Source organism: Papio anubis, chromosome 20 (genome assembly GCF_008728515.1).
Source record: "Papio anubis isolate 15944 chromosome 20, Panubis1.0, whole genome shotgun sequence".
Lineage (NCBI taxonomy): Eukaryota > Metazoa > Chordata > Mammalia > Primates > Cercopithecidae > Papio > Papio anubis.
The window spans coordinates 17,525,875-17,538,654 of record NC_044995.1 but is presented as its reverse complement, the minus strand read 5'-3'; the positions used below and the strand labels follow the sequence as shown (position 1 = coordinate 17,538,654).

The following is a 12,780-nucleotide window of genomic DNA, read 5'->3' as shown; positions in this document are numbered from 1 at the left end:
AGAGCCAATCAAGGAAATCATTAAAGAGATTGTGGATATGGCAAAAAAAAAAAAAGTAATGGGTGAAGGGTTTCAAGCTATGGATCTTGGGGAAATTCAAGAGCTAATAGATTCTACACCAGAGGAATTAACAGAAGATTTTTTTTTCTTTTTTTTCTGAGATGGAGTCTCACTCTGTCACCCAGGCTGGAGTGCAGTGGCGTAATCTCGGCTCACTGCAATCTCCACCTCCCAGGTTCAAGCGATTCTCCTGCCTCCGCCTCTTGAGTAGTTGGGATTACAGGCGCCTGCCACCATGCCCGGCTCATTTTTGTATTTTTAGTAGAGACAGGGTTTTGCCATGTTGGCCAGGCTGGTCTCGAACTCCTGACATCGGGTGATCCACCCACCTCCCAAAGTGCTGGGATTACAGATGTAAGCCACCGTGCCCGGCCAGAAGATGTTAATTGAAGATGTTTTTGACTTCTTTCACGACATGGACCCTTCTATGATACAGGAACTGACACTAAAGCAAACCGTGGAAGGTTTGGTGCCATATAGAAACATTTTTAGAGAAATGAAAAAGCAAAAAGTCAGACAGAAACTACGACGTATTTCTGTAAAGTACCTGCCTCTCCTGCCTACCCCTCCACCTCCACCACCTCATCCACTTTTGCCACCTCTGAGACAGCAAGACCAGCCCTCCTCTTCCTCCTCCTCTTCAGCCTACTCATTGTGAAGACGAGGATGAAGACTTTTATGATGACCACCTCCACTTACTGAACAGTAAATGTACTTTCTCTTCCTTACAATTTGCCCAACATTTTCTTTTCTTTAGTTTATTGTAAGAATACAGTATATAATATAATAACATATGAAGTATGTGTTAATTGACCATTTATGCCATCAGTGAGGCTTCTGGTCAACAGTAGGTTATTAGTAGTTAAGTTTTGGGGGAATCAAAATTTATACTCAAAAATTTTTATTTTTTTTTAGATGGAGTCTTGCTGTGTTGCCCAGGCTGGAGTGCAATGGTGTGATCTTGGCTCACTGCAACCTCTGCCTCCCAGGTTCAAGAGATTCTTCGGCCTCAGCCTCCCGAGTAGCTGGGATTACAGGCGTGCGCCACCACGCCCAGCTAATTTTTGTATTTTTAGTAGAGACGGGGTTTCACCATGTTGACCAGGCTGGTCTTGAACTCCTGACCTTGTGATCCACCCACCTCGGCCTCCCAAAGCGCTGGGATTACAGGTGTGGGCCACTACACCTGGCTATCCTCAGATTTGTAACAGCAAGGAGGGTCGGCACCCCAACCGTCACGTTGTTCATGGGTTAACTGTATAATGTGTGGATCAACCGTGTAATGTTCACACATCACTTCATTCTCATGGATTCAACATAGTACTTGGCATGCGGCAAATTCAAGTTTTTACTTTTTGGAACTTTGTGGAAGTTTTTTTCCCCAAGTATTTTCTATTTTTATTTATTTATTTATTTTTTGAGACAGGGTCTCACTCCATTTCCTAGGCTGGAGTGCTGTGGTCTCAATATCCAGGCCTCCAGTGATCCTCCTACCTCAGCCTCTCAAGTAGCTGAGACTACAGGCACACGCCCCCCACCATGCCCAGCTAATTAAAAAATTTTTTTGTTGCAATGGGTCTCACTATGTTGTCTAGGCTGGTCTTGAACTCCTGGGCTCAAGCAGTTCTCCTGCCTAGGCTTCCTACAGTGTTGGGATTTTAGGTGTGAGCCACCATATCCAGTCTTTCCCGAATATCGTCTTTTGTTTGAGACAGAGTTTTGCTCTGTCACCCAGGCTGAAGTGCAATGGTGTGATCTTGGCTCACTGCAACCTCCGCCTCCCAGGTTCAAGTGATCCTCCCACCTCAGGCTCCTGAGTAGCTGGGACTACAGATGTGTGCTGCCATTACTGGCTAATTTTTTGGTTTGTTTGTCTGTTTTTGAGACAAAGTCTCCGTCGCCCAGGCTGGAATGCTGTGGTGCGATCTTGGATCACCGCAACCTCTGCCTCCCAGGTTCAAGCAATTCTCCTGCCTCAGACTCCCAGATAGCTGGGATTACAGGCACCCGCTGCCACGCTTGGTTAATTTTTGCATTTTTATTTTACTTATTTTTTGAGACAGAGTTTTGCTCTTGTTGCCCTGGCTGGATACCAATGGCATGATCTTGGCTTAAGGCAACCTCCGCCTCCCAGGTCCAAGCAATTCTCCTGCCTCATCCTCCCAAGTAGCTGGGATTACAGGTGCCCACCACCATGCCTGGCTAATTTTTTTGTATTTTTAGTAGAGATGGGGTTTTGCCATATTGGCCAGGCTGGTCTCGAACTCATGACCTCAGGTGATCCGCTCGCCTCAGCCTCCCAAAGTGCTGAGATTACAGGCATGAGCCACCACACCCAGCAATTTTTGTATTTTTAGTAGAGACGGGGTTTCACCATGTTGGCCAGCCTGGTCTCGAAGTGACCTCAGGTGATCCACCTGCCTCGGTCCCCCAGAGTGCTGGGATTACAGGCGTGAGGCACCGCGCCCAGCCTCCCGAATATTTCCAATCTACAGTTGGTTGAATCCACAGATGCAGAAGTCACCCACACAGACGGCCAACTGTGTATGTTTTTCTTATTCTTTTTTTTTTCCATCTGGCTTATCGAAAGCTTTGAGCTGGCCAGCAATGGATTTAATCTCTTTTACTCCCACTTGGAGGAGACGGTACCTATAAACTGTTAACTGTATTTGACCCACCAAAAACTCATTTTGGGAAAGTCTTGGCCCTTTCTCTTGCAGCCCACAGAAGAGAGGAAAAAAAGCCAAAGGTGTCACTTGGGCCATGCTTTTTTGTTTCCTTATTGTAGACAGCACTCACCAAAATCAGCCAGGGGATCCAGGGAGTCAACTCTCCAGAGGCTGGACCTATTGTCTTTTTTTTGAGACAGAGTCTCGCTCTTTCACTCAGGCTGGAGTGTAGTGATGCGATCCTGGCTCACTGCAACCTCCACCTCCCGGATTCAAATGATTCTCCTGCTTCAGCCTCCCGAGTAACTGGGATTATAGGCACCTGCCACCACACACAGCTAATTTTTTGTATTTTTAGTAGAGACGGGGTTTCACCACGTTGGCCAGACTGGTCTTGAACTCCTGACCTCAAGTGATCCACCCACCTCGGCCTCCCAAAGTGCTGGGATTACAGGCGTGAGCCACTGCGCCCAGCCTCAGCCGGTGTTTTCTTTTGTACGGTTTCCCTCCTCAACTGGGACTACTTACGATTCTCAACCAAGGCAGCAACACTGCATTTCTACTAAAAAGATCTGAAGCAGTTTTGGCAAAATAAGAAATTTATTACATATGATTGGCAGATACAGGCTGCTGATATATTATTCTTACTGTTTGAAAAAAAAGTCAAAATGAAAAATAATGTTATTTTAATTTTAAATACCACACAATTACAGGTCCTTGAGGATCGGGGATGGGCTCAGGGAATTACCTCGTTTTTCAGAGAAATCAGAGTGGGCAGATCCATCTCCAAATTCTTTTTTTATTTTTTATTTTTATTTTTATTTTTTGAGACAGTGTCTTGCTCTGTCATCCAGGCTGGAGTGCAGTGGTATGATCATGGCTCACTATAGCTTCAACCCGGGCACAAATGATCCTCCCACCTCAGCCTCCCAAGTAGCTTGGATTATAGGTGTGTACTATCACACCTGGCTAACTTTTGTATTTTTTGTAGAGATGGGGGTCTTACTACATTGCCCAGGCTGGGCTTGAACTCTGGGGCTCAAGGGATCCTCCCACCTTGGCCTCCCAAAGCGCGGGGATTACAGGTGTGAGCCACTACACCCGGCCCAATTTTTTTTTTTTTTTGAGACGGAGTCTCTCTCTGTTGCCCAGGCTGGAGTGCAGTGGTGCGATCTCGGCTCACTGCAGCCTCCGCCTCCCAGGCTCGAGTGATTCTCCTGCATCAACCTCTTGTGTAGCTGGAATTACAGGCGCGCACCATCACACCCAGCTAATTTTTTAGATTTTTAGTAGAGACGGGGTTTCACCATGTTGGCCAGGCTGGTCTTGAACTCCTGACCTCAGGTGATCCGCCTGCCTTGGCCTCCCAAAATGCTGGGATTACAGGCATGAGGCACTGTGCCCGGCCCAGACTTTTTTTTTTTTTAACATGGATTTTCAGCTGCATGACCTGGTCCCAGCCCTGCAGCTTGGAAGCCCCAGGAGGTGAGGTTCACACCCTTAGGGCTAGGACTTTCTGAGCCCTAAGGATGAGGCTCTAAGTTCAGAGACGAGTAGAGGGTTTCCCTGAAGGGACCAAAGAAGTCCCTACGGCAGAAACAATAGGAGACAAGAGGTCGATGGCGGGGAGGGAAGGGGATGGGACAGAGGGGTCTGGGGCTGGATCGGAGGGTTTTGGGTGGGAAGAGAAGAGAGGGGAGGGCGAGAATTCTTCTCCAAGATGGGCGTTCCCCCAGGCTCACCTGTGGGTTCCCCTCAGTAGAGTAGGTCCCCCCAAAGCAGCAGCTACAGTAGGTAGATAAGATGGAAGAAGCTTCTTCTGGTAGTTTCTAGAACCTGAAGACAGGGCCCGTCAGGGCCTTTGATTGGACCCAGGAATTCTCAGTATGCCAGGGAGGTACAGGTGGTCAATTGGTTAATGGCGAGTCCCAGCCAATGGTCCCGGGCCCTGGAAGGCACAGTCAGGCTGTCTTGCAAGAAGGATAGTCCTGGACTAGGACAGATGGACTCGTACGATCACACTGGAGTTGGTCACACGGGCTCCATAGTGGCCAGCCCAGAACTGTGTGTCCTGGCCCCAGTGTTCGAAAGACACAAAGCGGACGCCCATCTTGATGTTGGAGAACACGTGGGTGACCTGTAGGCAGAGGAGGGGCTCAGCCCCGTTGTGCCACAGCCTCCCCTCTAAAGCTGAGGTTGGGGCCTTCTGGCAGATGGTTACTTTCCAAGGATGGCTATAAAATCTCCCATTGGGCCACATGTTCTTCTAGAATCTTACAGAATCTTCCACTCCCTCATCAAAAAGTGGAATCTGGCTGGGTGCGGTGTGGTTTGCGCCTGTAATCCCAGCACTTTGGGAGGCCGAGGCAGGTGGATCACTTGAGGCCAGAAGTTCCAGACCAGTCTGGCCAACATGGCGAAACCACGTCTCTACCAAAAATACAAAAAAAAAAAAAAATTAGCCAGGCTTGGTGGCATGTGCCTGTAGTCCCAGCTACTCGGGAGGCTGAGGCAGGAGAATCACTTGAACCTGGCAGGCGGAGGTTGCAGTGAGCCGAGATCACGCCACTACACTCCAGCCTGGATGACAGAGTGAGACTCTGCCTCAAAAAAAAGTAGAATCTAATTCCCTTCCCCATGAATCTAGGTGGCTTTGCTTGTCACCAAGAATGTGGTGAAAATTATGCTCAGTGACTTTGGCCAAGTGACTTTTAAGACTAGGTCAGAAAAAGCAAGGCAGCTTCTATTGTTTCTCTAGAACCCTCCTCCCTGAGCAACCACATACGCATTCTGACTGCCTAGGAGCCGCCATGCTGTGAGGAAGCCCAAAGGACCCCAAGCAGAAAGATCCCATGGAGAAGCTCTGAGACGAAACGAAGAAAGAGATGTTTGGCCAGCCACCAACTGCTACACACACACCACCCCCTGCCCTGGCCTGCAGCTCCAGACATTGTCAGAATGTCACTGTCTGAACTTTGAAAGGCAGGAGCCAGAACTGCCCAGGTGAGCCCTCCTGAAATTACTAACTCATAGAAATCACGAGAAGTAGTCAAATGACTATCATTAATTTTTTTTTTTTTTTGAGACAGAGTCTCGCCCTGTCACCCAGGCTGGAGTGCAATGGCGGGATCTCGGCTCACTGCAACCTCTGCCTCCCAGGTTCAAACGATTCTCCTGCCTCAGCTTCCCAAGTAGCTGGGACTACAGGTGCCCGCTGCTACGCCAATTTTTGTATTTTTAGTAGAGATGGGGTTTCACCATGTTGGCCAGGCTGGTCTTGAATTCCTGACCTCGTGATCTGCCCGCCTTGGCCTCCCAAAGTGCTGGGATTACAAGTGTGAGCCACTGCACCCAGCCAGACTGTCATTGATTTTAAGCCACTAAGTTTTGGGGTGATTTATTTTGCAGCAATAGGCCCCCAACATCCTTTCCCCAAACCCCCATAGGAGACTCACGTGAAGGCAGGCATTGTTGTTCCACTGTGGGATGGGATCAGGCACAGCAGAAAATTTATCTAGAACAGTCTGGTTGGCGTCTAGAAGTTGGACAAGGAGTCTATACATACAGCCACTGTCGTGTCGGGCTCCCCACCTGTGGGAGGAAGGAGGCCATGAAGGCTGGACCTGCCACCCCATCTCTTTGGGTGTCTGCCTACCTTGTCCTGCCTTGTCCGAATGCCCTTCCCATGTATGCAAATCCAGTTCCTCTAAAGGGACTCCTGGGAGGTGATCTCTGGACCCTTGGAATGTTGTGTCAGACAGGAGTGTCTTTAATGGTGACCCAGGTGATACTGGATAGTCTACCAATGTGATTTAGGGCAGGGGCCAGTCACACTCATAGAAATAGTCTCAGTGGGGAGTCTCCAGAAAGACCCACCATGTGACTTTCTGTGGGGGCTGGGAGTCAGGGAACATCAGTTGACCTGGAGACTGAGATTAACCATGTGGGCAATTGATCAATCCATCACGCCTATGTAATGAACCTAAGAAATACTCTGGACACCGAGGCTCAAGTGAACTCTCTTGGTCAACAAAATTCCATGCATCTTGTCACACATCAGTGCCAGCATGGTAACACGTCCTGACACCATGGAAGAAGGACAACAGAAGCTCTGTGTTTGATCTTTTCCCTGGATGCTGCTCTATGCCCTCCTTTCCTGGGGTGACTTTAATCTGTATCTTTTCCCTGTAATAAACCAGAAGTGTGTAGTAGCTTTTTGTGAGTTCTTCCAATGAATTATTGAATTGTGAAGGTGGTTTGGAAGTCCTCCAAACTTGCAATTGGTAGAGTTATAGAGATGGGGTTTTGCCACGTCACCTAGTCTGGTCTTGAACTCCTAGACTCAGGCGATCCTCCTGCCTCTGCCTCCCTAAGTGCTGGGATTACAGGCATGAACCTCTATGCCCAATCAGATTTTGTTTTTAATTATTACTCATCAAACTACATATTTGTATTGTTGTGACATATTGTGTCAGAAGTGAGGATGGTCTTAGGGATTCCATCCCCAAACTTTGTAATGAGCTCTAAACTTCTCACAAATATTGATGCCTGTCTGGGAATGGTGGCTCATGCCTGTGATCCCAGCACTTTGGGAGGCCAATGCGGGTGGATCACTTGAGGTCAGGAGTTCGAGACCAGCCTGGCCAACGTGGTCAAAATACAAAATTTACTAAATATTCTACTAAAATACAAAATACAAAAATTACTAAAAATTCTACTAAAAATACAAAAATTAGCCAGGCATGGTGGCTGCCTGTAATCCCAGCTACTTGGGAGGCTGAGGCAGGAGAATCTCTTGAACCCAGGAGGTGGAGGTTGCAGTGAGCTGAGATTGTGCCATTGCACTCCAGCCTGGGCGACAGACGGAGAACCTGTCTCAAAACTCAAAAAAAAAAACCCAAAAAAATATTGGTGCCTGGCTCTCACCCTCAGACACTCAGATTTAATTGGTATGACTGGTGCCTGGGCACTGTATGTTTTAAAAGTTACCTTTATGATGTGCAGCAAACTTTGGGAGCCACTGATTATCACAATCAAATAGTACCCCACTGATCAAAACAACACAAATACATTACATAGTTTGATGAATAGTAATAAAAAATAAAATCTGGCCAGGTGTGGGGGCTCACACTGGTAATCCCAGCACTTTGGGAGGCAGAGGTGGGAGGATTGCTTGAATCCAGGAGTTCAAGGCCAGCCTGGGTGACATGGCAAAGCCCTGTCTCTACAAAAAATATGGCTAGGCACGGTGGCTCACACCTGTAATCCCAGGACTTTGGGAGGCAGAGGCGGGCAGATCACCTGAGGTCAGGAGTTCGAGGCCAGCCTCGCCAACATGGTGGAACCCCGTCTCTACTAAAAATACAAACATTAGCTAGGTGTGGTGGTGCATCCCTGTAGTCCCAGCTACTTCGGAGGCTGAGGCAGGAGAATCACTTGAACCCAGAAGGTGGAGGTTGCAGTGAGCTGAGATGGTGCCATTGCATTCCAGCGTGGGCGACCACCGAAATTTTGTCTCAAAAAAACAAAAAATTCAAAAATTAGCCAGGCACGTAAAATTAGCCAGTGTGCACCTGTAGTCCCAGTTACTCAGGAGGCTGAGGTGGGAGGATTGCTTGAGGCCGGGTGGTGAAGACTGCAGTGAGCTGAGATCATGCCACTGCACTCCAGCCTGGGTGAAAGAGCAAGACTCTCTCTCCAAAAAAAATACAAAATAAAAATTAAAATCTTATTGGAGATGTATCTCTTAATGAGATGGAGTTGGGGAGTAGGGTTATGGTGCCTTGATTAAGAGTGAATTTGCTGGCCAGACAAGGTGGCTCAGGCCTGTGATCCTGGCACTTTAAGAGGCTGAGGCAGGCAGATCACCTGAGATCAGCAGCTCGAGACCAGCCTGGACAACATGGTGAAACCCTATCTCTACTAAAAATACAAAAATTAGCCAGGTGTGGTGGTGCACACCTGTAATCCCAGCTACTTGGGAGGCTGAGGCAGGAGAATCCCTTGAACCTGGGAGGCAGAGGTTGCAGTGAGCTGAGATCGCACTATTGCACTCCAGCCTGGGCCACTGAGTAAGACTGTCTCAAAAAAAAAAAGTAGATTTGCTAAGGCCCCGAATTTCCAATGGCCACTTTGCCTGGCTCCCTAGTAGTCCTTACATCTGGGGACGACACCTTAGTGAGGGGCTTTTTTCCTATAAAACTAGAGAAGGGGGACACTGAGAAACAGAGTGCGGAAGGAGAACCATATGATGCTTCCCACACAGATGTAATCTATAGCAGATTAATTGTATAATAGGGGGTTTCTGGCTGTAGTGGACCTGAAATTTGACTCCCATAAAACCATCTGGGTCATATACCCCCTGGAAAGTCTTCATGCACCCCAGTTTCAAGACCATCAATACAGAGGACAAGCTCCGGAGTCAGATGAGTCTGGGCCTTATACCAGGTTCTGCTAAGCCCAGGCTGTGTGACCCAGGCAAGCCATCTCCTCTTTTTTTCTTTTCTTTTTTTTTTAGGTGGCGTCTTACTCTGTTGTCCAGGCTGGAGTGCAGTGGCACCATCTCAGCTCACTGCAATCTCCACTTCCCGGGTTCAAGTGATTCTCTTGCCTCAGCCTCCCAAGTAGCTGGGATTACAGACGCATACCACCACTCCTGCCTAATTTTTTGTATTTTTAGTAGAGACGGGTTTTGCCATGTTGGCCAGGCTGGTCTCGAACTCCTGACCTCAAGAGATCCGCCCACCTCGGCCTCCCAGAGTGCTGGGATTACAGGGGTGAGCCTCCTTGCCCAGCCTGTCCCAATCTCTCAGTTGGTGGCATGTGCCTGTAGTCCCAGCTACTCGGTAGGCTGAGGCAGGAGAATCACTTGAACCTGGCAGGCGGAGGTTGCAGTGAGCCGAACCTCTCCCCTTTCTCAACCTCTCAGCTTCCTGCGAAGCTCTGAATGATCTGAGGGCTTGAAATACACCTTCCCACAGGATCAAGGTTCAAAAAAGGTGCTCATATAAAGTACTTGCTATGTGCTTGCCATGTAATAATTGTCACTGCAAAAGCCCTATCTTGTAAACAGGGAAAACAGAGGCATGCTGTGACTTGCCCAAGGCTACAAAGCCGCAGAGCTAGGGTTTGAATCTGGGAGGTCTGGCTCCAGAACCTAAGCTCTTGGCCAACTATGCTATGTTTTCTCCTCCTAAGGCAAGGAGCATCTCATTCATTTACCGACAAGACTGAGCTGGGCCCAAGGCCTCTCATCTTCTGTTTTCCAATCCACATCCCTTTGGGCATGAGCAGAGAGGCTCAGGGCGTGTACTCTGCTAATCACTAGAACTGTGAGTATGTTTGTCACTTCACCTCCCTGAACTTCAGTTTCTTTTCTTTTTATTTTTTTTTTCCAGGACTGAGTCTCACTCTGTTGTCCAAGCTGGAGGGCAGTGGTACAACCTCCACCTCCTGGGTTCAAGCGATTCTCCTCCCTCAGCCTCCCAAGTATGTGGGACTACAGGTGCATACTACCAGGTCTGGTTAATTTTTTTGTATTTTTAGTAGAGACGAGGTTTTGCCATGCTGGGTGGGCTGGTCTCAAACTCCTGACCTCAAGTGATCTGTCTGCCTCGACCCCACAAAGTGCTGGGATTATAGGTGTGAGCTACCATGGCTGGCCGGAACTTCAGATTTTTTATCTGTAAGGAGGGGTTAGGAGGCCTAAATTAAGTCACCCATAAAAAGGTCATGTCACATGTGGTCAGTGCTTAGCAAGGGGCTATTTTAATCGTCACACTCACCAGTCAGAGACACAAATCTCAATCCTGCCACTATCCAGCAGTTCTGGCCACAGACCCTCCTCCTCTAGGTCCAAGACCTGCTTCTTGCGACACCAGCTGGGAAATGCAGGAGACAGGGTAATGAGAACAGGCAGGCCTTTCTCAACAAGGCGCCGGACCTTAGGATAGCAGGGGCATTCACCTGAATGAGGTCACGAAGCACGTCTGAGAAGGGGCCCCGGGCACGGTTGTCCTGTTTTCCTCCACCACCCAGCCGTCCCCACCGTGCTGCACCATCCACTTTCGGAGGCCTTCTGTGAAATAAAAAAGGCTTGTGCCCAAGTTCCAGTCGCCCGCCTGTTGGTTCCTAGTGAGACTCCTGGCCCTTCCCACCGAGGCCCCGCCCCCTTCCCCCTCCCACCAGCTCACCCAAAGCCCCGCTCCTCTGACCCTTCTCACCGATTTGCAGCAAAGCCCTGCCCCTCCAGCTCCTCTCTCTGGCTCCCAGAACTGCCCCATTCCTACCCCTCCCACAGGCAACCAGTGAAGCTCTGCCCAGCCAGCCCCGCACCCGGCCTGCCGATGCTGCCCCACCCCTCCGACACCTCCCACCGGCTCCCGATGCTGCCCCGCCCCTCCGACTCCTCCCACCGGTCCCGCTGCGGCCCTGCCCTTCCGGCCCTTCCCACCGGTTCCACTGCGGCCCCGCCCCTCCGGCCCCTCCGCCGCTCCCACTGTGGCCCAGCATCCTGGACTTCCTCTTTCGAGATCCCACCTTGGCCGCAGGGGTTGCGAATAAGGTTGCGTCCGATGGGTCTGCGCGCGCAGAAGCGGCCAAGGGGGCAAGGCCTGGCGTTACGGGCGGGAGACTGGCAGCTGCGGGCGAGGTGCAGTAGCGCGCGGCCGGTGGCGCTGTGATCGCGGGCCAGGATCAGCAGCCACAGGGCCTGGCCGTCCACCAGGGCTCGCCAGCCCCGGCACACTTGGCGGCAGCGCCCGAGAAGCGTGCGCGGGGGGACGTGGCTCAGCACCACCAGAAGCAGCTCCGGGGGCAGTTGGCTCAGGTCCAGCGCCTCTTCGGGTTCCGGCTCCGGCTCCGGCACGGGGACCCGGGCGGCCCGGCCCCTGGAGGCCCAGGCGCCCATGGTCCCCCCGCCAGGCCCGGCTGTGGCTGCGGGAGAGGAAGGGTCAAGGCGTCAGGGACCAGCAGCCTCCGCGGCGCGCAGCCTCTGCCTGCCCTGACTCAGCCAGCCGCACCCCTACCTTCACCATCCCAGAGCCCCGTCCCCGAGTCCCCATCCCCCAGCTCGTCCTTGATAGCCCCGATATCTCGGAGACCCCGCGGTCTGTGTGTATGCCCCGAATTGCGTGCAATCAGCCCCCCTCGGCGGCCCCACCGACACCCCACCTCAAATCCTACCCCAGGGCCTGGCGGCGATCCTACTCGGGATACCCTAGCTGTGTTGCAAGCTCCCCACGCCCCTCTGCGTCCTTTTAACTCGCCGGCCCCTCCCCTCTTACTAGCCAGCGTCACCCACCCCTGCATCCTGCTTCTTACTCCCCATCCCCTCCCACCTACTCCCTTCCCCTCTCCAGACCCAACCTGCTTCCTGCGAGGGGGCCAGGTGGGAATCCAGGGTCTGCCGCTCACTGCCTTCCCCTCCAGCCGGCCCCTTGAAATGTCCCTAATTCGTTAGTGGCAATGAGACGTCTGGCTCCGAGCAACCGCTGTTATTTTGGTCAGGCTTCTGAGTGGGAGGCCTCATATCCGTTAACGTGTTAAAAAATTTCCATCACCTTTAAGGTCGGGCATGGTTATCTTCACTTCACAGGAGAAAACAGGCTCCAGCTGCTAAAAATGAATGCTGCAACCAGTAGTAACAGCAGCCAACTTTTATGGACGGTTTTGCTGACAGCCAAGGTGGCAACCCCATGAAGTAGGTGCTGTTACGCCCTTTACTTCACAGGTGAAAAAACTGAGACCAGCAGAGGCCAGGTGACTTGCCTATGATCAACAGCTAGTAGGGACTTGAATCCAGCCAGCTTAGCTCCGGAACACCTCATTTTAACCTCTAGATCAGCTCTGTCCAATAAAAATACAATTGTGGCTGGGTGCGGTGACTCATGCCTGTAATCCCAGCACTTTGGGAGGCCAAGGCGGGCAGATCGCTTGAGGTCAGAAATTCAAGACCAGCCTGGCCAACATGGTGAAACCCTATCTTTACTAAAAATACAAAAATTAACTGGGCGTGGTGGCTCGCACCTGTAATCCCAGCTCATTTGGAGGC

General features: G+C 50.7%; 1 protein-coding gene across 10 annotated transcripts in view; it reads right to left on the bottom strand.

Annotated features, from left to right (window-relative positions):
* The window catches only part of FBXO27 (F-box protein 27), a 32,057-nt gene extending 19,573 nt beyond the window's left edge, over positions 1–12,484 (bottom strand). For 3 of the 10 annotated variants that reach the window (XR_004180284.1, XR_004180283.1, XR_004180285.1), the window contains exons 1-6: positions 11,913–12,006; positions 11,268–11,663; positions 10,695–10,806; positions 10,514–10,609; positions 6,185–6,320; positions 4,472–4,866 (exon numbers count right to left, since the gene is read on the bottom strand). Coding sequence is in view for 7 of the 10 variants with exons in the window: in XM_031659485.1 (XP_031515345.1) it covers positions 4,723–4,866; positions 6,185–6,320; positions 10,514–10,609; positions 10,695–10,806; positions 11,268–11,637 (858 nt within the window). In the remaining 3 variants the exon portion in view is untranslated. Of the gene's footprint in view, positions 1–4,004; positions 4,867–6,184; positions 6,321–10,513; positions 10,610–10,694; positions 10,807–11,267; positions 11,664–11,912; positions 12,007–12,095 lie in introns of those variants that run through there. The other 7 variants (XM_031659482.1, XM_031659488.1, XM_031659485.1 and 4 more) reach the window with 6 other exon arrangements.
* Between the last annotated feature and the right edge of the window lie 296 nt (positions 12,485–12,780).